This window comes from Mustela nivalis (genome assembly GCF_964662115.1).
Source record: "Mustela nivalis genome assembly, chromosome: 13".
NCBI lineage: Eukaryota > Metazoa > Chordata > Mammalia > Carnivora > Mustelidae > Mustela > Mustela nivalis.
The window spans coordinates 51,210,535-51,234,656 of NC_139032.1; the positions used below are offsets into that span (position 1 = coordinate 51,210,535).

The following is a 24,122-nucleotide window of genomic DNA, read 5'->3' on the forward strand; positions in this document are numbered from 1 at the left end:
TGACTGAGCCACCCAGGCGCCCTGAATTCATTTATTTTTTGATTTTTTATTTTTTTCTGAATTCATTTATTTATAGATTTTGGGATACTAGCCTTCTGTATCATGTTGATTGATTTGCAAATATTGAACCACCCTGGTAACCCAGGAATAAATGCCGCTTGGTGGGATTTTCCATTATCCAATGGAAAAAAATGGTAGGATTCACATGGTGAATGATTCTTTCAGTGTTCTGTTGGATTTGATTTGCTAGTATTTTGTTGAGAATTTTTGCATCCACATTCATTAGGGATATTGGCCTGTAGTTCTCTTTTTTAGTGGAATCATTGTCTGGTTTTGAAATCAGGGTAATTCTGGCCTCATAGTTTGTAAGTATTCGTTCCATTTCTATTTGGGGGGAATAGTTTGAGAAGAATAGGTATTAACTCTTCTTTAAATGTTTGGTAGAGGAGCATCTGGGTGGCTCAAGCATCTGCCTTCAGCTCAGGTCATGGTCCTGGGGTCCTGGGGTCCTAGGGTCCTGGGATTCAGGTTCCCTTCTGAGTGGGTAGTCTGCTTCTCTGTCTCTACCTGCAGCTCCCCCTGCTTGTGCTCGCTATCTCTGTCTCTCTGGCAAATAAATTAATACAATCTTAAAAAAAGAAAAGAACTAAGTGGATATAATAACATCCAGTAATTATAATAAAAAGAAAGTTTTGGTAGAATTCCCCGGGGGAAGCTATCTGGCCCTGGGCTTTTGTTTGTTGGGAGAGTTTTGATTACTGCTTCATTTTCTTCGCTGCTTCAAACTGTTGTAATTTTCTGTTTCTTCCTGTTTCAGATTTGGTAGTTGATATGTTTTAAGGAATTTATGCATTTCTTCCAGATTGCCCAATTTGTTGGCATAGAATTTTTCATAATATTATTATAATTGTATTTCTGTGGTGTTGGTTGTGATCTAGTCTCATTTGTGATTTTGTTTATTTGGGTCCTTTTCCTTTTCTTTTTGGTAAGTCTGGCTAGGGAGTTATCAATTTTATTAATTCCTTCAAAGAACCTGCTTCATTGATCTGTTCTACTGTTCCTTTTGTTTCTATTTCCTTCCTTCCTTCCTTCCTTCCTTCCTTCCTTCCTTCCTTCCTTCCTTCCTTTTTTAGAGAGAGAGACAGCTTGAGTGGAGGGAGGGCCCGAGGGAGAGGCACAGAGAGAATCCTAAGCAGATTCCACACCCAGTATGGAGCCCGACTCAGGGCTTAGTCTCAAGACCCTGAGATCAAGACTTGAGCTGAAATCAAAAGTCAGATGCTTAACCGACTGAGCCACCCAGACATCCCTATATCATTTATTTCTGCTCTAATATTTATTCTTTTCATTCTTCTGCTGGCTTTAGGCTTCACTGGATGTTCTTTTTCTAACTACTTTATGTGTGAATTTAGGTTGTATATTTGAAATTTTTCTTGTTTTTTGAGGTAAGCCTATACTGCTATATACTTACCTTTTATGACCATTTTTTTTTAATTTTTTATTTTTTATAAACATATATTTTTATCCCCAGGGGTACAGGTCTGTGAATCACCAGGTTTACACACTTCACAGCACTCACCAAAGCACATACCCTCCCCAATGTCCATAATCCCACCCCCTTCTCCCAAACCCCCTCCCCCCAGCAACCCTCAGTTTGTTTTGTGAGATTAAGAGTCACTTATGGTTTGTCTCCCTCCCAATCCCATCTTGTTTCATTTATTCTTCTCCTACCCACTTAAGCCTCCATGTTGCATCACCACTTCCTCATATCAGGGAGATCATATGATAGTTGTCTTTCTCTGCTTGACTTATTTCGCTAAGCATGATACGCTCTAGTTCCATCCATGTTGTCGCAAATGGCAAGATTTCATTTCTTTTGATGGCTGCATAGTATTCCATTGTGTATATATACCACATCTTCTTGATCCATTCATCTGTTGATGGACATCTAGGTTCTTTCCATAGTTTGGCTATTGTGGACATTGCTGCTATAAACATTCAGGTGCATGTGCCCCTTTGGATCACTACATTTGTATATTTAGGGTAAATACCCAATAGTGCAATTGCTGGGTCATAGGGCAGTTCTATTTTCAACATTCTGAGGAACCTCCATGCTGTTTTCCAGAGTGGCTGCACCAGCTTGCATTCCCACCAACAGTGTAGGAGGGTTCCCCTTTCTCCACATCCTCGCCAGCATCTGTCATTTCCTGACTTGTTGATTTTAGCCATTCTGACTGGTGTGAGGTGATATCTCATTGTGGTTTTGATTTGTATTTCCCTGATGCCGAGTGATATGGAGCACTTTTTCATGTGTCTGTTGGCCATCTGGATGTCCTCTTTGCAGAAATGTCTGTTCATGTCCTCTGCCCATTTCTTGATTGGATTATTTGTTCTTTGGGTGTTGAGTTTGCTAAGTTCTTTATAGATTCTGGACACTAGTCCTTTATCTGATATGTTGTTTGCAAATATCTTCTCCCATTCTGTCAGTTGTCTTTTGATTTTGTTAACTGTTTCCTTTGCTGTGCAAAAGCTTTTGATCTTGATGAAATCCCAATAGTTCATTTTTTCCCTTGCTTCCCTTGCCTTTTGCGTTGTTCCTAGGAAGATGTTGCTGCGGCAGAGGTCGAAGAGGTTGCTGCCCGTGTTCTCCTCAAGGATTTTGATGGATTCCTTTCGCACATTGAGGTCCTTCATCCATTTTGAGTCTATTTTTGTGTGTGGTGTAAGGAAATGGTCCAATTTCATTTTTCTGCATGTGGCTGTCCAATTTTCCCAGCACCATTTATTGAAGAGGCTGTCTTTTTTCCATTGGACATTCTTTCCTGCTTTGTCGAAGATGAGTTGACCATAGAGTTGAGGGTCTATTTCTGGGCTCTCTATTCTGTTCCATTGATCTATGTGTCTGTTTTTGTGCCAGTACCATGCTGTCTTGATGATGACAGCTTTGTAATAGAGCTTGAAGTCCGGAATTGTGATGCCACCAACGTTGGCTTTCTTTTTCAATATCCCTTTGGCTATTCGAGGTCTTTTCTGGTTCCATATAAATTTTAGGATTATTTGTTCCATTTCTTTGAAAAAGATGGATGGTACTTTGATAGGAATTGCATTAAATGTGTAGATTGCTTTAGGTAGCATAGACATTTTCACAATATTTATTCTTCCAATCCAGGAGCATGGAACATTTTTCCATTTCTTTGTGTCTTCCTCAATTTCTTTCATGAGTACTTTATAGTTTTCTGAGTATAGATTCTGTGTCTCTTTGGTTAGGTTTATTCCTAGGTATCTTATGGTTTTGGATGCAATTGTAAATGGGATTGACTCCTTAATATCTCTTTCTTCTGTCTTGCTGTTGGTGTAGAGAAATGCAACTGATTTCTGTGCATTGATTTTATATCCTGACACTTTACTGAATTCCTGTATAAGTTCTAGCAGTTTTGGAGTGGAGTCTTTTGGGTTTTCCACATATAGTATCATATCATCTGCGAAGAGTGATAATTTGACTTCTTCTTTGCCGATTTGGATGCCTTTAATTTCCTTTTGTTGTCTGATTGCTGAGGCTAGGACCTCTAGTACTATGTTGAATAGCAGTGGTGATAATGGACATCCCTGCCGTGTTCCTGACCTTAGTGGAAAAGCTTTCAGTTTTTCTCCATTGAGAATGATATTTGCGATGGGTTTTTCATAGATGGCTTTGATGATATTGAGGTATGTGCCCTCTATCCCTACACTTTGAAGAGTTTTGATCAGGAAGGGATGCTGTACTTTGTCAAATGCTTTTTCAGCATCTATTGAAAGTATCATATGGTTCTTGTTCTTTCTTTTATTGATGTGTTGTATCACATTGACTGATTTGCGGATGTTGAACCAACCTTGCAGCCCTGGAATAAATCCCACTTGGTCGTGGTGAATAATCTTTTTAATGTACTGTTGAATCCTATTGGCTAGTATTTTGTTGAGTATTTTCGCATCTGTGTTCATCAAGGATATCGGTCTATAGCTCTCTTTTTTGGTGGGATCCTTGTCTGGTTTTGGGATCAAGGTGATGCTGGCCTCATAAAATGAGTTTGGAAGTTTTCCTTCCATTTCTATTTTTTGGAACAGTTTCAGGAGAATAGGAATTAGTTCTTCTTTAAATGTTTGGTAGAATTCCCCCCGGGAAGCCATCTGGCCCTGGGCTTTTGTTTGTTTGGAGATTTTTAATGACTGTTTCAATCTCCTTACTGGTTATGGGTCTGTTCAGGCTTTCTATTTCTTCCTGGTTCAGTTGTGGTAGTTTATATGTTTCTAGGAATGCATCCATTTCTTCCAGATTGTCAAATTTATTGCCGTAGAGTTGCTCATAGTATGTTCTTATAATAGTTTGTATTTCTTTGGTGTTAGTTGTGATCTCTCCTCTTTCATTCATGATTTTATTTATTTGGGTCCTTTCTCTTTTCTTTTTGATAAGTCGGGCCAGGGGTTTATCAATTTTATTAATTCTTTCAAAGAACCAGCTCCTAGTTTCGTTGATTTGTTCTATTGTTTTTTTGGTTTCTATTTCATTGATTTCTGCTCTGATCTTTATGATTTCTCTTCTCCTGCTGGGCTTAGGGTTTCTTTCTTGTTCTTTCTCCAGCTCCTTTAGGTGTAGGGTTAGGTTGTGTACCTGAGACCTTTCTTGTTTCTTCAGAAAGGCTTGTACCGCTATATATTTTCCTCTCAGGACTGCCTTTGTTGTGTCCCACAGATTTTGAACCGTTGTATTTTCATTATCATTTGTTTCCATGATTTTTTTCAGTTCTTCTTTAATTTCCCGGTTGACCCATTCATTCTTTAGAAGGATACTGTTTAGTCTCCATGTATTTGGGTTCTTTCCAAACTTCCTTTTGTGGTTGAGTTCTAGCTTTAGAGCATTGTGGTCTGAAAATATGCAGGGAATGATCCCAATCTTTTGATACCGGTTGAGTCCTGATTTAGGACCGAGGATGTGATCTATTCTGGAGAATGTTCCATGTGCACTAGAGAAGAATGTGTATTCTGTTGCTTTGGGATGAAATGTTCTGAATATATCTGTGATGTCCATCTGGTCCAGTGTGTCGTTTAAGGCCTTTATTTCCTTGCTGATCTTTTGCTTGGATGATCTGTCCATTTCAGTGAGGGGAGTGTTAAAGTCCCCTACTATTATTGTATTGTTGTTGATGTGTTTCTTTGATTTTGTTATTAATTGGTTTATATAGTTGGCTGCTCCCACGTTGGGGGCATAGATATTTAAAATTGTTAAATCTTCTTGTTGGACAGACCCTTTGAGTATGATATAGTGTCCTTCCTCATCTCTTATTATAGTCTTTGGCTTAAAATCTAATTGATCTGATATAAGGATTGCCACTCCTGCTTTCTTCTGATGTCCATTAGCATGGTAAATTCTTTTCCACCCCCTCACTTTAAATCTGGAGGTGTCTTCGGGCTTAAAATGAGTTTCTTGGAGGCAACATATAGATGGGTTTTGTTTTTTTATCCATTCTGATACCCTGTGTCTTTTGACAGGGGCATTTAGCCCATTCACATTCAGGGTAACTATTGAGAGATATGAATTTAGTGCCATTGTATTGGCTGTAAGGTGACTGTTATTGTATATGGTCTCTGTTCCTTTCTGATCTACCACTTGTAGGCTCTCTCTTTGCTTAGAGGACCCCTTTCAATATTTCCTGTAGAGCTGGTTTGGTATTTGCAAATTCTTTCAGTTTTTGTTTGTCCTGGAAGCTTTTAATATCTCCTTCTATTTTCAATGATAGCCTAGCTGGATATAGTATTCTGGGCTGCATGTTTTTCTCGTTTAGTGCTCTAAAAATATCATGCCAGCTCTTTCTGGCCTGCCAGGTCTCTGTGGATAAGTCAGCTGCCAATCTAATATTTTTACCATTGTATGTTACAGACTTCTTTTCCCGGGCTGCTTTCAGGGTTTTCTCTTTGTCACTGAGACTTGTAAATTTTACTATTAGGTTACGGGGTGTGGGCCTATTCTTATTGATTTTGAGGGGCGTTCTCTGAACCTCCTGAATTTTGATGCTCGTTCCCTTTGCCATATTGGGGAAATTCTCCCCAATAATTCTCTCCAGTATACCTTCTGCTCCCCTCTCTCTTTCTTCTTCTTCTGGAATCCCAATTATTCTAATGTTGTTTCGTCTTATGGTGTCACTTATCTCTCGAATTCTCCCCTCGTGGTCCAGTAGCTGTTTGTCCCTCTTTTGCTCAGCTTCTTTATTCTCTGTCATTTGGTCTTCTATATCACTAATTCTTTCTTCTGCCTCATTTATCCTAGCAGTGAGAGCCTCCATTTTTGATTGCACCTCATTAATAGCTTTTTTGATTTCAACTTGGTTAGATTTTAGTTCTTTTATTTCTCCAGAAAGGGCTTTTATATCTCTCGAGAGGGTTTCTCTAATATCTTCCATGCCTTTTTCGAGCCCGGATAGAACCTTCAGAATTGTCATTCTGAACTCTAGGTCTGACATATTACCGATGTCTGTATTGATTAGGTCCCTAGCCTTCGGTACTGCCTCTTGTTCTTTTTTTTGTGTTGAAATTTTCCGTCTTGTCATTTTGGCCAGATAAGAGTAAATGAAGGGGCAAGTAAAATACTAAAAGGGTGGCAACAACCCCAGGAAAATATGCTTTAACCAAATTAGAAGAGATCCAAAATCGTGAGTGGGGAGAAAGGGGATAAAAAGAGGTTCAAAAAGAAAGAAAGAAAAAAAAAGAAAAAAGAAAAGAAAAAAAAAGAAAAGAAAAAAAATTTTTTTAAAAAAGAAAACACCTGAGAAAAATGTAAAAAAGAAAAAATATATATATTAGATAAACTAGTAAAAAATCGTTAAAAAAGAAAAAGGTAACAGTTAAAAAAAAAAAATTTTACCCGAAGGCGAGAAGAAAAAAAAAAAAAAGAAAAAGAAAAAATTAAATTAACTGCAAGACTAAAAAAAATCACAGGAAAAAAGCCATGAGTTCCGTGCTTGGCTTTCTCCTCCTCTGGAATTCTGCTGCTCTCCTTGGTATTGAAACCGCACTCCTTGGTATGTGAACTTGGTCTCGGCTGGATTTCTTGTTGATCTTCTGGGGGAGGGGCCTGTTGTAGTGATTCTCAAGTGTCTTTGCCCCAGGCGGAATTACACCACCCTTACCTGGGGCCGGGGTGAGTAATCCGCTCGGGTTTGCTTTCAGGAGCTTTTGTTCCCTGAGCGCTTTCCGTAGAGTTCCGGAGGACGGGAATACAAATGGCGGCCTCCTGGTCTCCGGCCTGGAGGAGCTGAGAGCCCAGGGCCCCACTCCTCAGTGCGCCCTCAGAGAACAGCGCCCAGTTACTCCCGTCTGCCTGACCTCCGGCCGTGCTCCGAGATCACCGAGCCTGCGACCGATTCAAGGTAACACCGAGCTGTGAGCTTACTGTCGGCTCTGTCTCTGCAGCCGGCTTTCCCGTTCCAATACCCGCAAGCTCTGCGACACTCAGACACCCCCGATCCTTTTATGACCATTTTTGTTGCATCTCTAAGGTTTTAGACCATTGTATTTTCATGTTTCCATGTATTTTCTCTTTTATTTCTTCTTTAATTTCCTGGTTAACACATTCATTCTTTAGTAGGATGTTCTTTAACTTCCATGTATTATGGTATTTAACAATTTTTTCTTATGGTCTTATGATTGACTTCTTCCAGTTCTATAGCACTGTGGTAAGATAATATACATGGTATAACAGTTGCTTTGTACTTGTTGAGCCCTGATTTGTGACCCAGTATGTGATCTGTTTTGGAGAATATCTCATGCGCCCCTAAAAAGAATGTATATTCTGCTGCTATAGGATGGAATGTTCTGAATATATCTCTTGAATCCATCTGGTCCAGTGTGTCTTTTAAGCCGTTGTTTCCTTGTTTTCTGCTTAGATGATCTGTCCATTGCTATAAGTGGGGTGTTAAAGTCCCTACTATTGTGTTATTATCAATGAGGTTTTTGGGGTTTTTTTTATGTTTGTTGTTAATTGTTTTATACATTTGGGTGTTCCCAAGTTAGAAGCATAAATATTAACAATAGTTAGATGATCTTGTTGGATAAACCCCTTAATTATGATACAGTGCCCTTCTTCATCTCTTGTCATAGTCTTTGATTTAAAATCTAGTTGTCTGGTATAAGTGTGGCTACTCTGGCTCTTTTTTGATGTCTGTTTGTATGATAAATTGTTCTCTGTCCCTTCACTTTCAATTTGCAGGGGTCTTTAGGCAGCATATAGATGGATCTTGTGTTTTTCCATTCTGATGCCCTATGTCTTCTGATTGGAGCATTTAGTCCATTTACATTCAGAGCAGTTATTGATATATATGAATTGAGTGCCATTTTATTACCTGTTAAATGTTGTTTCTGAAGATTTTCTTTTCTAGTCTTTGTCACTTTTGGTCTTTTTTCCCCCACTCAAAGAGTCCCCTTTAATATTTCTTTTGTACCTGGTGTAGTGGTCATGAGCTCCTTTAGTTTTTGTTTGTCCTGGAAACCCTTTATTTTTTCTTCTACTCTGAATGACAACCTTGCTGCATAAAATATTCTTGGCTGCATATTTTTCCCATTCCTGCTTCTGGTCTCCCAAGTTTTTCTGGATAGGTCTGCTGATAACTTTATTTGTCTTCCCTTATGAGTTAGGGATTTCTTTTCCCTTGCTGCTTTTAGGATTTTTCCATTATCTCTGTATTTGGTGTATTTTACTATGATTATCTTGTGTTGGCCTACTTTTGTTGATTTTGGTGGGAGTTCTCTGTGCCTCTTGTATTGGATGTCTATTTTGTTCCCCAGATTAGGGAAGTTTTCAGCTATAATTTGCTCAAATAAACCTTCATCCCCATTCTCCCTCTTTTCTTCTTCTGGGACTCCTATGATAGAATGTTATTGGGACTCTTAGGTGGCTCCATGGCTTAAGTGTCCACCTTCAGTTCAGGTCCTGATCCTAGGGTCCTGGGATTGAGTCCCATATTAGTCTTCTTGCTCAGCAGGGAGCCTGCTTCCCCCTCTGCCTGCCTCTCCCCCTGCTTATTCTTTTTCTGTCTCTGACAAATAAATAAAATCTTGGGATGCCTACATGTCTCAGTCAGCTAAGCATCTGCCTTCGGCTCAGGTCATGATTCCAGGGTCCTGGGATGGAGTCCTGAATCAGGCTCCTTCCTCAGTGGGGAGCCTGCTTCTCCCTCAGCCTGTTGCTCCCCTTGCTTGTGCTTGTGTGCACATGCTTTCTCTCCCTCTCTGTCACTCTTTAATAAATAAAATCTTAAAAAAAAAAAAGAATGTTATACGCTTTAAGGAATAGTTGAGTTCCCTAAGTCTGTATTCGTGATTAAATATTTTTCTTTCCCTCTTCTTTTCAGCTTGATTTTCCATAAGTTCTTTTTTTTTTTAAATTTTATTTATTTGTTTATTTGACAAAGAGAGAGACAGAGCACAAGCAGGAGGAGTGGCAGGAGAGGGAGAGAGAGAAGCAGGCTCCCCACTGAGCAGGGAGCTGGATGTTGGTCTTGATCCCAGAACCCTGGGATCATGACGTGAGCTGAAGGCAGATGCTCAACTGAAGGCAGATGCTCAACTGAGCCACCCAGGCACCCCTAATTTTATCTTCTTTATCACTTTTTCATTCCTCTGCTTCTTCCATCCTTGTGGTCATCATATCTGTTCGGTTTTACATCTCAGTTTTAGCATTTTTTATTTTAGCATGACTAATTTTTTAGGTCTTTTTTATCAATGTAAGGCACTCCCTGGTGTCTTCAATGTTTTCCTTAAACCTAGCTAGTATTCTTATGATTGTTGCTTTAAATTCTGGCTCAGGTTTATTACTTATATCTGTTTCGATTAGATCCCTGGCCATGTCCTTTTCTTGTTTTTTGTTTTGGGATGAATTCTCCCATTTCAGTATTTTTTCTAGGTCTTTGTCTTCTTTTGTGTGTTAGAAGAGCCTGTTATGTTTCCTGCTTCTGAGAGTAATGCTTTATTAAGAAGGGGTCATGTACTGTCCAGAGCTTAGTGGTTAAGCAAGTGTTTCTGGTGTATGCTGCATGCACTCTGCTGTTATGTTTTGGCTGCTCTTTCCTTCAGGTCAGTCCTCTGCAGTTTCTTCTTCCCTGCAGTGGGGAGTGTTTGGACCTTGGCCAGAGCAGCAGGTTTTAACTAGGTGTGCTCTGGTCTGCTTGTTAAAATGGGCCTGATACTGTTACCACTAGAGTGGCTCTCTTTGGTCATCAGACTAGGTGTGTGCTGGGGGGGAGGGGTGTTCTGCTGGTCTTTTGCGGGAGGGGGCTGATGCCCTGGCTCTCAGGTACACTTGCCCTAGTAAAGAAGAACCTGCAGAGCACAGGGGGCGGGGCTTGATGTAAGGCTCTTAGACCTCCACTGTTGGCCCTGTGCTGCTCACTGAAGTCAATCCGTGCTGATGGGTAGGGGAGAAAAATGGCACCAGCCCTCTCCCTCATTCATGGAGAGGGGAGTTCACCCCTGTTGCTGTCCAGGAAGCCCTCACAGAAGAACATTCTCCCCTTGTGTGTCCCATGCATCCCTCAGATCCGTGCTATCACCCTGTCTGTCCAAGCTGCCGCCTCCTCGCAGTGCAGTACTCCTTTATGTTCTATCCCAGGCAGGCTGCCCAATTTTAAAAACTTTCAACTGTAGGGACCTGGTGTGAGTGCACCTGTTCTGGTCTTTTTGCCCGTGCTGTACTGTTGCTGGTTTGTCCCAAAAGGGCAGTTGCACTAAAACACAGGGTGTGGAGTTTGTAGTTAAACACTGTGAAGAGCAGGTGTCTAAGTTAGCCACCCTCATCAAGTGTCTCTGCCTCTGCTGAGGTGCAGGGAAAGGAGTTGGTGCTCACTAGCTCTTTTGTCCCAGAGAGGCAATGCCATCTCTCCCAAGTGCAATCAAGGAGGGGGAAATGTCTCTCCTAGTGCGTCTCGGGATCCTTGGATTGCACTGTCTGCTCCCAGGCCTCTCCCCTCCTTCTCCACAGGAGTACCACAGCACCTACCAGGCTCCATACCAACCATGTGCAGACTTCTAAAACTCCAGTCTTTGAACTCTGCTGATTATAAAAACTCATGATAATCAGCCCCTCTCATTTTCCTGGTCAGTGGTTTTGGGAAGTCTTTTTGTTATGTGATCCTCTGTTTGCTGCTCCCTCTCTCTCCTTTCTCTCTCTTTGTCTCTCAGTCTCTCCCTTTTCCCCATGCCCCTGTTTCCACGATCTGGGCTCCCTCCTCTCCACAGTACCCATGAATCTCTTCCTCTACAAATCATGTCTCCACGAGCCCTGCCTCCAGAGTGTGGTTTCTTCTCTCCCCTAGTTGTTTTCCCTCATAGCAGTTTTTTTTCTCTCAGTCCTCAGATCGATTTCTTGGGTGTTCAGAATGATTTCATATTTATCTAGGTGTGTTCAAGGGATGAGGCAAGCATAAGGACCTTCTACTGCTTCACCATCTTAACCCCTATTCTTCCAGTCTTAAAAAAATTATTTTCTTAAAAGTACTGCAACACACCTGTATTTTTTCCCTAACAATATTAAAATATTAATTTTAAAAGTAGCTAAAATTTTTTGTGTACTGAAGTTTATTTCTTTGAAAAAACACTTTGCTTTTCTATGGAGAGTGGTTATCATGAATTTTAAAAAACTCAACTACTTAGTACACAGATTACCTCCATCCTTATGTTCCATTCAAAATACAGGGGTTACCTTCTGCCAAAATAGAGTATGTAATATAAATATGATTCCACCAAGTATTTTTCCCAGTGTGGACTTCCTGAAGAAGTAGTCTCTTTGGCCTTCTTCATAATTGCCCCAGTCTTTGGGGTGATCTTAGCCCCATGAAAATATCTAGGGTCAGAATATCCTTCTAACTCTGTAGGTCCTCTAGACAGCAATGGCATTTGGACTTAAATAGGGTAACTTTTATCTCACTTCTATTAAAAAATAGTGTTATATAAAATAAACATTCTAACATAATGGCTAGGTAAATTATGCTATATCTACTTGATATTGTTATATTGTACTCATACATTTTGCTGTTTATGGAATATTGTAATTCTCAGATATGTTGGACTATATAAAATCCATAACGAACTTTTTGTAGAGCCTAGTATTTAGTGCATTTTTTTTAAGTAAATGTTCTGTTCTAAATATGAGGAAGTTTTTTATAAAATATGAAATACATTAGATAAAAGCCATTTTTAGTTGTAGTATGTATCAGGTAAATTACTTAATATAATAATATTAATAATGTGTAAAACATGTTGTTTGTAGGATAATGAACTAATACCTAATGGAGGGAAAACATTTAGCCAATACCTAACGTATAGTAAGATCTCAAATGTTAGGTCTTAGTAGCACTTATTCATATCAGAAGTGAAATATTGCATATACTAACACATAGTATGTTAGTAAAGTTTAGTCTTTTAGAAACAGTTATATCCAAATAGTTAGCTTTTAGTAGCCTTCCTGTTCAGTTTCTGGCTCCACAACTTGATGAATTTCTTTATCTGCAAAACGTGGGTAGTGTCTTCTTTGTGGAGTAATTGTTAAAAGTAAGTGAAATGTGTAATACATTCAACAGGCCCAGAATAATGTTTGGCACAAGGTTAAATATGTTAGCTATTTCTGTCATTGCCAGATTTTTCGAAATAAGCTTACTGGTGTTCTGATGGTGCCTTACTTACTGTGTTGGGTTTTATTTATTTTTTATTTTTTAGAAGACCAAGAAATTTTGCATTTTCACTGATACAAATTTATAAATCTGTTAATACCCTCTCTTCTGGGGAAAAGAGACAGACAGACATAGGTTTCCCAAACTTTTGTCTTCTTCAGACACTTCTTTTAAGGTCAGACATCTTTTCAAAGCAGGCAAAGCTCTTCAATGTATGGTCTTTGGGAGAGTAGTTTATTACTGCTCACTTTGCCACCCTAAAAATGTAACTTATTTATTGGCCAAATGCTTAGTGTATACTTAGATAGCTCAATATTTGTTTTTATCTTAGAAGATACAATACTTGGAAATATTAACACTTAAAATGACTATACATTGTTTGTAAGATTGAATACCAATTTATGAATTATAGAGAAAATTTATAAAGACTAAAGTGGTTTTTTTTTGTATCTTTGTTTTTAGTTGGTAGATAAACTTAATACCAATACTGAAATGGAAGAAGTAATGAATGATTACAACATGGTAAGAAGATTTATAAGTATAAGCAATAGACTTACATAGATCAAATCTTCCAATACAAAGCATATATCTAGAAATTACACACCTTACAGTTAGGTATTATTCTGATCCTAAATTCCATTATTACAGTTGAGGTTCCTCAGTTGCTTTCTTTTTTTTAATTAAAGATTTATTTTTAAGTAACCTCTATACCCAACATGGGGCTTGAACTCACAAACCCAAGATTAAGAGTTGCATGCTATACTGAGCCAGCAAGGCATCCCTTCAGTTGCTTTTTAAATCTCTTCCTCTTGATCAGATCTCCCTAATATATGCTTTAGTTTCTTTGTACAAGGCTGGGTTGAACTGGTCTCACATACAGTATTAGTTAGGGAGTCTCATCTATATTTCCTTGTATATAAATTAGTTTGGTATACTTTTGGTTTAATATTTGTACAAATGGAGCTGAGTACTCACTGAAAATGCAATGTCATCTTTACAAAGTTGTATAAGTAAGAAAGAAAAGTAAATAGTTACCATATGATGCCAGATATAATACTTTTTGATTGATAAATGAGAACTTGTGTTCAGTGTTCTTAGATTCTTTGGTAGAAAACAAAATATTAGTAGCTAACTTGTTTTGATTCAAACGTTTGGAAGAAAATAACAAATAGAGCCTGTAGTTTATATAATTTATAATTTATACAATTTTTATATAGCTTATGATTTAGGTTAAAACCTACAGTCAGACTATTCTGTGAAAGTATAGAATTTATACAATGACTTTTCTTTCTAAATTGGGATTCTAAAAACATAATTTGGTGAAATTAGTCTTAGGAACTCAGCAGAATTCCCAATTAAAAAATATATTTTTAATGCCACATGTAAAATGTGGAAACTTCTTTATGTGTTCTGTCAGCTGTTTCTGATAGAACCAAATTCTAAGTTGAGTATGCACAGGTAGAGTCAATTAGTAGTACTCAGGTAAAATTCTGTTTAAGGATGATACTTGTGTTTGTTTGGCTTAAAATCAACATACTACTAATCAACTATTGAACATCCAAAAATTTCAGAAATTCTATTTACATAAATGAAGTTTACATTGGATTATTTGATAGGTCACTAAAGAGTAGTGATATTCTTAATATTTTTGGTATGAGATTACAGTGCCTGTGAAAAAGACTTTTTTTGGGGGGGGTTATAGTTTGTTAATTAAATAAGTACTGTTTTGTTTTTTTTTAACTTTGCATATGGCATTAGGATTATTATAATAATCTCTCAATTAGTTCATGACCAGAATAACTTTTAAAGAAGTAGTTCAGTTTAATAGTAATTTTTTATCACTAACTTCTCCATTAACTCTTCATTCAGCTTAAAGCTCAAAATGATCGAGAAACACAAAGTATGGATATCATATTTACTGAAAGACAAGCGTAAGTACAATCCATTTAGAAATCAAACACTTCTAAGGAGCTAAATTAGACAGTTTAGTGTTGAAGTCATTTATTTCCTTATAAATTCTCTTGATTTTTTTTTCTTTCATTTTTCTTTTCTTAAGTAAGCTCCACACCCAGTGTGGAGCCCAGTGCAGGCCCAAACTCCTAACTGTGAGATCAAACCTTGAGCTGAGAGCAAGAGCTCAACCAAGTCACTGAGGTGCCCCTTCCCTTGCATTTTATTTTAAAAAGTTGAATATTTGCAGTACAAATTTTATTGTTTACACATCTGTTGTTTTCATTTACCATTAAGCACCCAAATCCTGGATAAATAAAATTACTATCATTCATCATTAAGTACCTAAATCTGGGTAAATAAAATTAATACATAGACTAGATAAATAAAATTCCTATTTCAAGTAGGTTCAGAACCTAAGATGGATAAGAACATCTTCATCTCTACCATTTACAGCTTTATCCTGGGCTTTTTAACTTGTTTGAATTATGAGATTCAAGGTCCAGTCTAATAAAACAATAGTGAGCTATTTACATTATTTCATTATTCAGTTTTTAACTTCTAATTAAGTTATATTAATGCATATATGTGTATGCATCTTTTTATATAACATCATTAAAGATCCAATAGCAAATAATTTTGACTTTGGTAATAAGTGGAAGTGTGGCAGTGACAAAAGCCTGCAAAGGTAATAGGTAGATGTGATAACTTGTTTTAGTCCATTTGGGCTGCTATAACAATATACCCTAAACTAGGTAACTTATAAACAACAGGAATTTATTGTTTACAGTTCTAGAGGCTGGGCAGTCTGGGCTCAAGGCAGCAATTTGGTCCTGTTCTGGTGAGATCCCTCTTCCTGTTCATACCAGATATCTTGCTATATATTGCTATGGTAGAAGGGGGTCTGTGACATCTTTTTTTTCTTTTTCTTTTTTTAAAATTTATTTGACAGAAAGAGAGTGAGAAGGAACACAAGCAGGGGAAGTGGGAGAGGGAGAAGCAGGCTTCCTGTCAAGCAGGGAGCCTGATACAGAGCTGGATCCCAGGACCCTGGGATCATGATGTGAGGCGGAGGCAGACACTTATGATTGGGCCACCCAGGCAAGCCTATGGGATCTCTTTTATAAGGGCACCAATCCTGTTTGTGAGGGCTCCACTCTAATTACCTAATCACTTCCCAAAGATTGTACCTTATAATGCCATTACCTTTGGGGGCTGGGATTGCAACACACATTTTGGAGGGACATAAATATTCAGATAATTACAGTAGTTAACATAATTATTCTTCATTGATTTTTGGCCATAACTAAATACTATCTGATTCTATGCAAATAGAATTTTATATACTCCCACCCCATACATATTTAGTTTCAGAATTTTATCAGTCTTAATCTCTTTGAGAACAAGGGTAATAATTAATCAAAATTACTTAAATTCTGTAACACCAAATACACTGTCCTGTTACTTATGCATATAACATAAATATTTGATGAAGAATAAGATGTTAACATGTAATGGTAAAACATTTGAAAGATTAATATAATTTTTTTGTTGATTAAAAACAAAGGAACCTCTTTTTCCCTTATCTTTCATTTAATACTGCTATAAACTGCTGCCTGAAAAATTGTAAATACCAGAAGTCTCTTCCCACTTACGAAGAAAATTACATATGCATGGTGACCAAGCTCTTACTTGGAAACTTCTTTTTTACTGTTCTGGTTTCTGGTTTTAATTTAGGAAATATTTATCATTTACAATACAATAAAATAACTCCTTTAGTTACCTAAAAAGTAAATAAGGAACTGTAGTCCGTTGAACACCTAACAGAGTTTAGAACGTTAAGGTCCTCATTTATTTCATCACTTATCTGCAGTTATATGATGCTCGGGTCAGATTTATAAATACTATATGTATATGTTTTATATATATTTCATTCAGAAAGATAACTCACAGTATAAATTTAAGACTGTTTTAGGCTTTTATAATATAATAATAGGCTTATAATATTATATAATATTATTATATATGATATTAATATATATAATAAAATAGTAATATTTTATTATAGTGTTTTAGAGATATTCTTTTCTCTAACAGTTATACATGCACTTAATTTTTCACCCCTATGGAAGGTAAAAATGGTGGATTTTTATTACAATTCTTAACCACCTCTATTTGCATTGTTAAAATTATGATTACAGCCAATTGGTTATAAGGAAATTAGTAAATAATTGGCTTTAGACTCTTTAACAGTCTCAAGGTCATTGTTGTCCAAACTATGTTTTTTGGACCATTATTGTATTATGAACTCATTATAGACGTACCTGAAAGAAAGGGTTTTGTTGTCCAGTAAGTTTGGAAAATTCTTAATACTTGGTTCTTAAAGAGCAGAAAACATTTCAGCTTTTTAGAGTCTTGAATTAAGTCCTATAGTAAAGACTCTTGTTTCACTTTGTTTAAACTCAGTATTTCCTATAGTAATTGCATAGTACTTTGACCATGTACTGTTTTTTTTCCCCTATAAATATTTCTTTTTTTTTTTTTTATTTGACAGACAGATCACAAGTAGGCAGAGAGGCAGGCAGAGAGAGAGAGGAGGAGGAGGCAGGCTCCCTGCTGAGCAGAGAGCCCAATGCGGACTCGATCCCAGGATCCTGAGACCATGACCTGAGCTGAAGGCAGAGGCTTTAACTACTGAGCCACCCAGGCTCCCCTCCCCTATAAATATTTCTGAGCATTTCCCTGGAAATTAATATTTTAGAAAACAATTTGGGAAACATTGCTCTATCTACAGGATCCCAAACATTTGTCCATGGACCAACTGAAGATTCCTCTGCCCCAGCACAGACTCATATGACTAGAACTCTTCCAAAGAGAGGCAGAAATACAGGTTTTGAAAAACAAGATTTGTGGAGACTTCTGATACTCACTTTGGAATTTATCATACTATTCAGTTATGACAATCATGCATTATGGTGATGGTCTTTATAACTGAAAGCAGTAGTACCTTTTTTTTCAAGTCTGTAGTAACTTATTAGGAATTGTGCTTGGACATTGTACCTGTGATTTAAGTTGGTATTAAATTTTTAGGAAATTTATTGGGCTAATTCAGAAAGCATTTAAAAAAGTACTTTCCAATTCCATGAATTCATTCTATGAGTATAAAATGAATCTTGGTGGGTTGTAAGCATTTCACTTTGACAAATCCAAAACCTTTAATTTTTAAAAAATTTTTTCTAAAGATTTTATTTATTTATTTGAGAGAGGCAGACTTTAAAAAAACTTTATTTTTTACTGATTCTATTCAATAAAAGTTTATTATAACTTAATATATATTATATCAAATATGTGGGCCAATATTAGAATCAGTTCATTTTAATAAATAATTTAATAAGTCTTTTCCTTATTAGGTTGTATGGTCTCCTGAATACTACTGAAAATAGTAATTTTAATATTGTCCCTGTAAGCTTACCAGAGGATACCATTTACTATGTTTGGACCTACTTGCTCAGTACCAATGAGAAAAACATGATTTTATGATCTTCCTGTGTGTTGCAATTAATATGAAAGTCTACTAGCCACAGTTTGGTATATCACATGCCTAATCTCCATTTATGTCTAAATTGTGAGTACACTGATAACATTTATTAAAAAAATCAAGCATTTAAGGGAATTAATTTTCTTCATGTAATTCATGAGTATCTATATATTTGTCTTCAATAAACCCATCGTCATCTACCACAAATGAATGTAGTTTTTCAAATATTACTATAGTTTCTTCAGAGTTTGTATCTGGGACCTGTGAAAGAGAACTTGAATTTCCAGTAAAACCATCTTCATAGGTTTCTGCTTCATGCTCTTCCAGGCGATGATGATTGTAACTAAGCAGAAAATTATACCATACTGGGCATTTGATAGCAGCAAAAATGAGGAATGAAGTCATCAGTACAGTGATCACCACACCAACTAGAAAAGCCCAGCTTTTTCCAAGTTTATGTTCTTAATTGGAATAATGAGAGAGAGAGAAAGACAGAAAGAGATTTTGTTAAATTGACAAAAATAAAATAATCATTAATCGTATATCCTAATAACTACATAATATTGGTATTAGAAATAAGCATAATTTTCTTTAAGCAGTTTACTAAAACACAAGATTCTTATTTCAAAGTGTGCTGAAAAAAATACCTTTTTTCCAAAATAACTACTTGTCTTTGCAGGTATTGTTTATCAATTCACGAAAGAATATTATTGATTTATACTTGTTAAGAGCCATGACTTACTTAATTGGTCAAAAGTAAGACTCAAAAGTTAAATAAATTGCATAATGGCATTTGAATGGTAACTAGCAGAGCCTAGTTTGGAAACTTAGTATTTTGTAAATCTTTTGTTGAGATGAGAAACTGTTCTTTTACATTGTTTCTAGAAATTTAAAATTTAGAAAAATGAGAACTACTTCAGTTTATTTAGTATACTGCCTTCAGCAATATTAATATTCAAAACCAGTACATTACCTGAATTTTTTAAGTTGTTCAAAGAGCTATTAAATGTTGAGTTGCTAATGGACTGAAGGTGGTTATAAAGATCTTCATTTATAGGTGGAGGAAATTTTGAGTAGCACTCAGCATTATAAGGTACTGTTTTGATACTGTAGAACTTCAGGATATCTGGGTAGGTGCATGTGGTGATGTTCTCATTTTCTGGTAAATCAGAATAACATTTATTATGGAAATAGGATTATTATTGTTAATAAATTATTATGGCTTGCATTTTATAATTATTTTTACCTAGAATTTTTTGGTATACCTACCTGTCATTATTACAGATTATAAGAAACTTTTGTATTTGCCTAGCAATACAAGAAGGGAAAGATTCACCTTCTTATTTATTAAGTTATTTTATGATATATATGGTTTAAATGCAGTATCTGTTTATGTTTAGTGTGTGTTAGTGAAGATGTTATGATTAAGATTGTGACAAAAATTGATCTCAGGCAGAGCAAGGTTTGCAGTTAATGAAATAGGGCACCTGTTTTTACCTACTGTCTGGCAAGATATCTTAACCAAAGGAAATACTGAAAAAAAATTACTTTTATGTATTCATATTCCAACTATAAACTTAATACATGAAGTTACAGTCTCATTTTTGCATATATAGATCATTTAAATTTCTTTTCTTCTTTTTTTTTCCTAAAAGGCAGAGGAAGAATATCTATTCAACAATTACTTTTCAGTGTTTCTTCCTGCTTCCCTTAAACAGGAATAGTTTCTTTTTCTTTAAAACACAAAGTGACAGACTTTCCTGGGGTGGGACAATAAAAAAATCAATCACAGTTTTGTTTTGATTAAATAATGATAGCTTACCTAGTGTCACATTTGATGTGTTCAACCAGTTCTGCAAATTCAGTAGACTGCAAGAACAGTTCCATGGATTTCCATATAAAATTATTAATTCCAGATGAAACAGTTGTGGTACATCAAAATAGCTAATGAAATTGCCTTGCAGATTCAGAAGTATCAGGTTTTTTAGAGGTACAAATACATCAGGATTCAGTTGAAATATTTTGTTTTCGCAGAGGTATAATTGTTTTAGTTTATTTAAGCCCGTGAATGCACCCTGTTCAATTACATGGATGGAGTTTCTACAGATATTTAAAATTTCTAGATTGGAGAGGTTACCAAAGCCATTATTATATAACATAGTAACATTGTTCTCAGTCAAATAGAGTTCAGTGAGTAAAAAATATGTTTGTAGAACCCTAGTGTCTATAATATTCAAAGTAATTTGGTTATAACTGAGATCAAGTATAGTAACATTTTTATTGATATCTGTTGGAATCAAAGAATAATTATTTTCGGTGAAATTACATTTGACTTCCTAAAAAAGAAAAAATACAAATACATTAGTTAGGAAAAATATTAACAGAATTTTCCAAATTTTTGTATGCAGGCAATTAGATATTAGAAGGAGATAGTTTTGTTTTCTTTTTAGGCGGGGAGGGGTAAAGGGAGAGGAAGATCTCACAATTCTGTGTTCATGACTTGAGCTAAAATCAATAGTCGGATCCTTAACTGACTAAGCCACCAGACACCCCTGGAAGAAAATAGTTTTAGAAAAACATTTCCTCTCTAATATTTTGATGTTATAGTGTAAAAAAAAAAGTAAAGCAAATGCTTTTATTTCTTCATTGGGATGAAATACTGAAGATTAAGGAATTTCTGATGCCTGTACCTGAGCAAAGAGATTCTAGTTGATCTTATAGATAATCTTTTCTTACTACATACTCATTACTGAAAAAATGTGGGTATAATTTCATTACATATGTGGAAATACATGACAAATAATTCTCTTATATAGTATTTCATTTGCATATGATTTATAATGAGGAAATTATTTTAAAATTTGTTTTTAGAAATCAGAGCTACCAACAGTAAATAAGAAGTAATACTCAATATATAACTGTATATAGGGTTAAGAGCTCAAAGTTTGGTATTTAAAAAGAAATATTAATTTTTTTAAAGTAATCCATATAGCCAATGTGGGGCTTGAATTCATGACCCCAAGATCAAGAATCAGATGCTCTACTTGCTGAGCCAGCCAGGTGCCCCTCAGGAAATATTTATTTTATAATGGAAATTGAACCATATGAATTTAAGTGCCAGCTAACATGAGTACTTTTCTTATGTGGCTGCAAATCCAAAAAAATATTTATTTTGTTTATAATAATAATAGTAATGCAATACTATATTCTTATTAGGATGTATGGTCTCCTGAATACTACTGAAAATAGTAATGCTATAATAATAATAATAGTAATAATAGTAATGCAACAACAATAATTTTCCCATAATAATAGTAATGTAACAATAATAATTTTCTTCATAAATATGTAATTTTTAAAAAACACTTCCTACATTTTATTTTTTTTAAACATTTTATTTATTTATATGACAGAAATCACAAGCAGGCCAAGTCAGGCAGAGAGAGAGGGGAAGCAGGCTTCCTGCTAGCAGGGAGCCTGATGGGGAGCTTGATCTCAGAAGCTTGATTCCAGGACCCTGAGACCATGACCCGAGCCAAAGGCAGAAGCTTAACCCACTGAGCCACCCAGGTGCCCCAACTCCCTACATTTTAAAAAGTGTTTAGGGGTGCCTGCCTGGCTTGGTTGGTAGAATGTATGACTCTTGGCCTCGGGGTACTAAGTTTGAGCCCCTTTTTGGGCACAGAGATTACTTATAAAAATAAATAAAACATAAAAGACTGGTATTTATATCCTGAAACTAGTCTCAGATTTTATAGTGAAAACTTACAGACTTATTTAACCGTTAAAGAATTTAGTTTAAATAAAATGAAGACTGCATTTGTCAAATTAGAATCTAGCTCACATACCACAGATTTTGAATATATATAGCTAACCAATTAGTTATGATAGTTCAGGTATTTTTTTTTTTTGCTTTAATTGCCTTGGCATATTTTACTAAATGTACATAAAGTATACTTTATATACTGTTTTTTTTTTTTTTTTTGACAAACAGAGATCACAAGTAGGCAGAGAGGCAGGCAGAGAGAGAGAGAGGGAGGAAGAAGGCTGAGCAGAGAGCCCGATGGGGGACTTGATCCCAGGACCCTGGGATCATGACCTGAGCCGAAGGCAGAGGTCTTAACCTGCTGAACCACCCAGGCGCCCCAGTATACCTTTGAAAATATTTTCACCACCTTGATTGTAAAAACTTACTATTTTAGAAGACTGGCTTTCGTCTGATAATAATAGCATAGAGAGGGGCCAAAACAAGGTTGTGATGCATGTAGTTTTCATATCACAGGCCTGTTAGAAAACAGAGTATTTTCGTCTCAATAGAGAAGAACTTTATATTGAGAATATTTTAATTTCCTTTTTTCTTCTTTTAAATCCATTTTTTCTTAAAACATATGAAATGTGAAACAAGTACATATTCTATCACCCTCCCCCCACTCTAATCTTAAACTGGAAAGTTCCTGGCAAATGAAAGTGTTTTTTGAATGTCTCATTAGTTCCTGGATCAATTGAAATGAACTTTGAAACAAGTGAAGTGGTTATATATTTTAAAATTTTAATATATGTGCGTGAAAGAAAGTTAGGACTATATATTTATGCATATGTACATGTTTAAGTATATGCTTAAATTGCTATTTTATGGTTTTTCATTTTTAGATATTGTCTATTGATATAATCTGTTGACTTAAAACTGTGAAGATGAAAGCCATCAGCTCTTTTTCAAACATTCCCTACTGTCATCTTCAATCATCAAGTGTATGCTTTCTATCTCTTCATTCTCCATACATAGTTACTTATAATTTTCGTCTTTTTTCACCTTGTAAATTTGCTTTTACGTTAATGTCACTTTCAGAATGCTCTGTGATTAGCACATTTCAGAATAAAAAGATCTTATAAATTTGATTAGATGAAACCTTTTTTTCCCCAAAAGAAAATTAATTATATTACATTATAAATTTATTTGGAAAAGATTTTTTGGCCACATCCCATGTTTATATTTCTAAGGTAGATCATATGAAGATATAATTATATTTTTTGCTCTTACGCCCCATATTAAAGATTTTTGTAGATTAATAAGCCTAAATATGGTTTGTTTTTTTAAAACTCACCAGCAACCATCAAACCTGTAAATATATGGAATCTTACCTTTACCTGTTTCTTTTCTCTGAGACTTGTGTGCTAAGGAATCTATTCTGTTTCTTCTGCACCATTAAAAAAAAGTATGTCATATGGTTGCATTTCACTATGCTTTAACCTTTGTACCCAGTGAACACGTGATGTAAAAAAAAAGCTAGACTTCCTTAGCAAAAGATTGACTAGAAGAGTAATTTCTTAGTCATCTTTGACTTTTTTGGCATAACAAGTAAAGTGCTTTGCTTAACCTTTGTGTTTCTTAATTACTCTTGAAAAATGTAAATATTAGCAAATTTACTTTGCAAGTTAAAGTATATAATATTGAAAATGCGTACTTGGAAAAATACATGGTTAACGTGATTTAAGGTTAGTCCTAAAGGTATTTCGTGTTTAAAAAGATTCAAGTTGAAAAGATACCGAGTTTTGTATTCCCATTTCAACTTTGTTTATTCATTTTTATGACCTGTCATTGGTGGTTTTATTGCCGAGTTGTAATAGGAGCAAAGTGCTCAAAGGATCAAAAGACCTAATGCTGGCCATATTGTGGCCTTCAAAAAATGAGTTACCTTCCTTGTGCTGCAGCTTCCCTTCTGTAAAATGGAATACGGTACAACACTAGCTCCTGTGTAACTACAGTAAACAGGTGTATCAGGCAAAAACATGGTTAAGATTCATTGTTGATAGTAAATAATCATGGAATTCAGAACGAGTTAGTTCCAAAAGATTAACTCCCTTGAACCTCAATATCCTTAATTTATGAAACATAGAGATTGAAATTGATGACCTTTCCTACTTGAAAGTTCTAAGCCCATAAACCC

General features: G+C 35.8%; 2 protein-coding genes across 5 annotated transcripts in view; one reads left to right on the forward strand and one right to left on the reverse strand.

Annotated features, from left to right (window-relative positions):
- Positions 1-24,122, forward strand: part of IFT74 (intraflagellar transport 74) — a 91,349-nt gene that overhangs the window by 12,952 nt on the left and 54,275 nt on the right. For all 3 annotated transcript variants that reach the window (XM_082694507.1, XM_082694506.1, XM_082694505.1), the window contains exons 7-8: positions 13,152-13,211; positions 14,559-14,620. In XM_082694507.1, coding sequence (XP_082550633.1) covers positions 13,152-13,211; positions 14,559-14,620 — 122 coding nt within the window. The remainder of the gene's footprint in view (positions 1-13,151; positions 13,212-14,558; positions 14,621-24,122) is intronic.
- On the reverse strand, positions 15,591-23,413 carry LRRC19 (leucine rich repeat containing 19). 2 transcript variants are annotated; one of them, XM_082694509.1, is made up of 5 exons: positions 23,323-23,413; positions 22,372-22,461; positions 20,000-20,513; positions 19,151-19,336; positions 15,591-18,638 (listed from the first exon to the last, which is right to left on the reverse strand). In XM_082694509.1, exons 2-5 carry the CDS (start codon positions 22,450-22,452, stop codon positions 18,313-18,315), a joined length of 1,107 nt encoding a protein of 368 aa, XP_082550635.1. In that variant the 5' UTR covers positions 22,453-22,461; positions 23,323-23,413; the 3' UTR covers positions 15,591-18,312. The 2 variants fall into 2 exon arrangements, with proteins under 2 accessions (XP_082550635.1, XP_082550634.1); XM_082694508.1 differs by having other exon boundaries at positions 23,317-23,410.

Bases quoted from the DNA above. Each gene is read 5' to 3' on its own strand.
- LRRC19 (XM_082694509.1), bottom strand. From the start codon at position 22,452: ATGAAAACTACATGCATCACAACCTTGTTTTGGCCCCTCTCTATGCTA. The intron at 19,337-19,999 runs GTAAGCTATCAT...CTGATTTACCAG, and splicing joins CACATCAAATGTGACACTAG to AAAATGAGAACATCACCACA. The intron at 18,639-19,150 runs GTAATGTACTGG...ATTCCAATTAAG, and splicing joins GAACAACTTAAAAAATTCAG to AACATAAACTTGGAAAAAGC.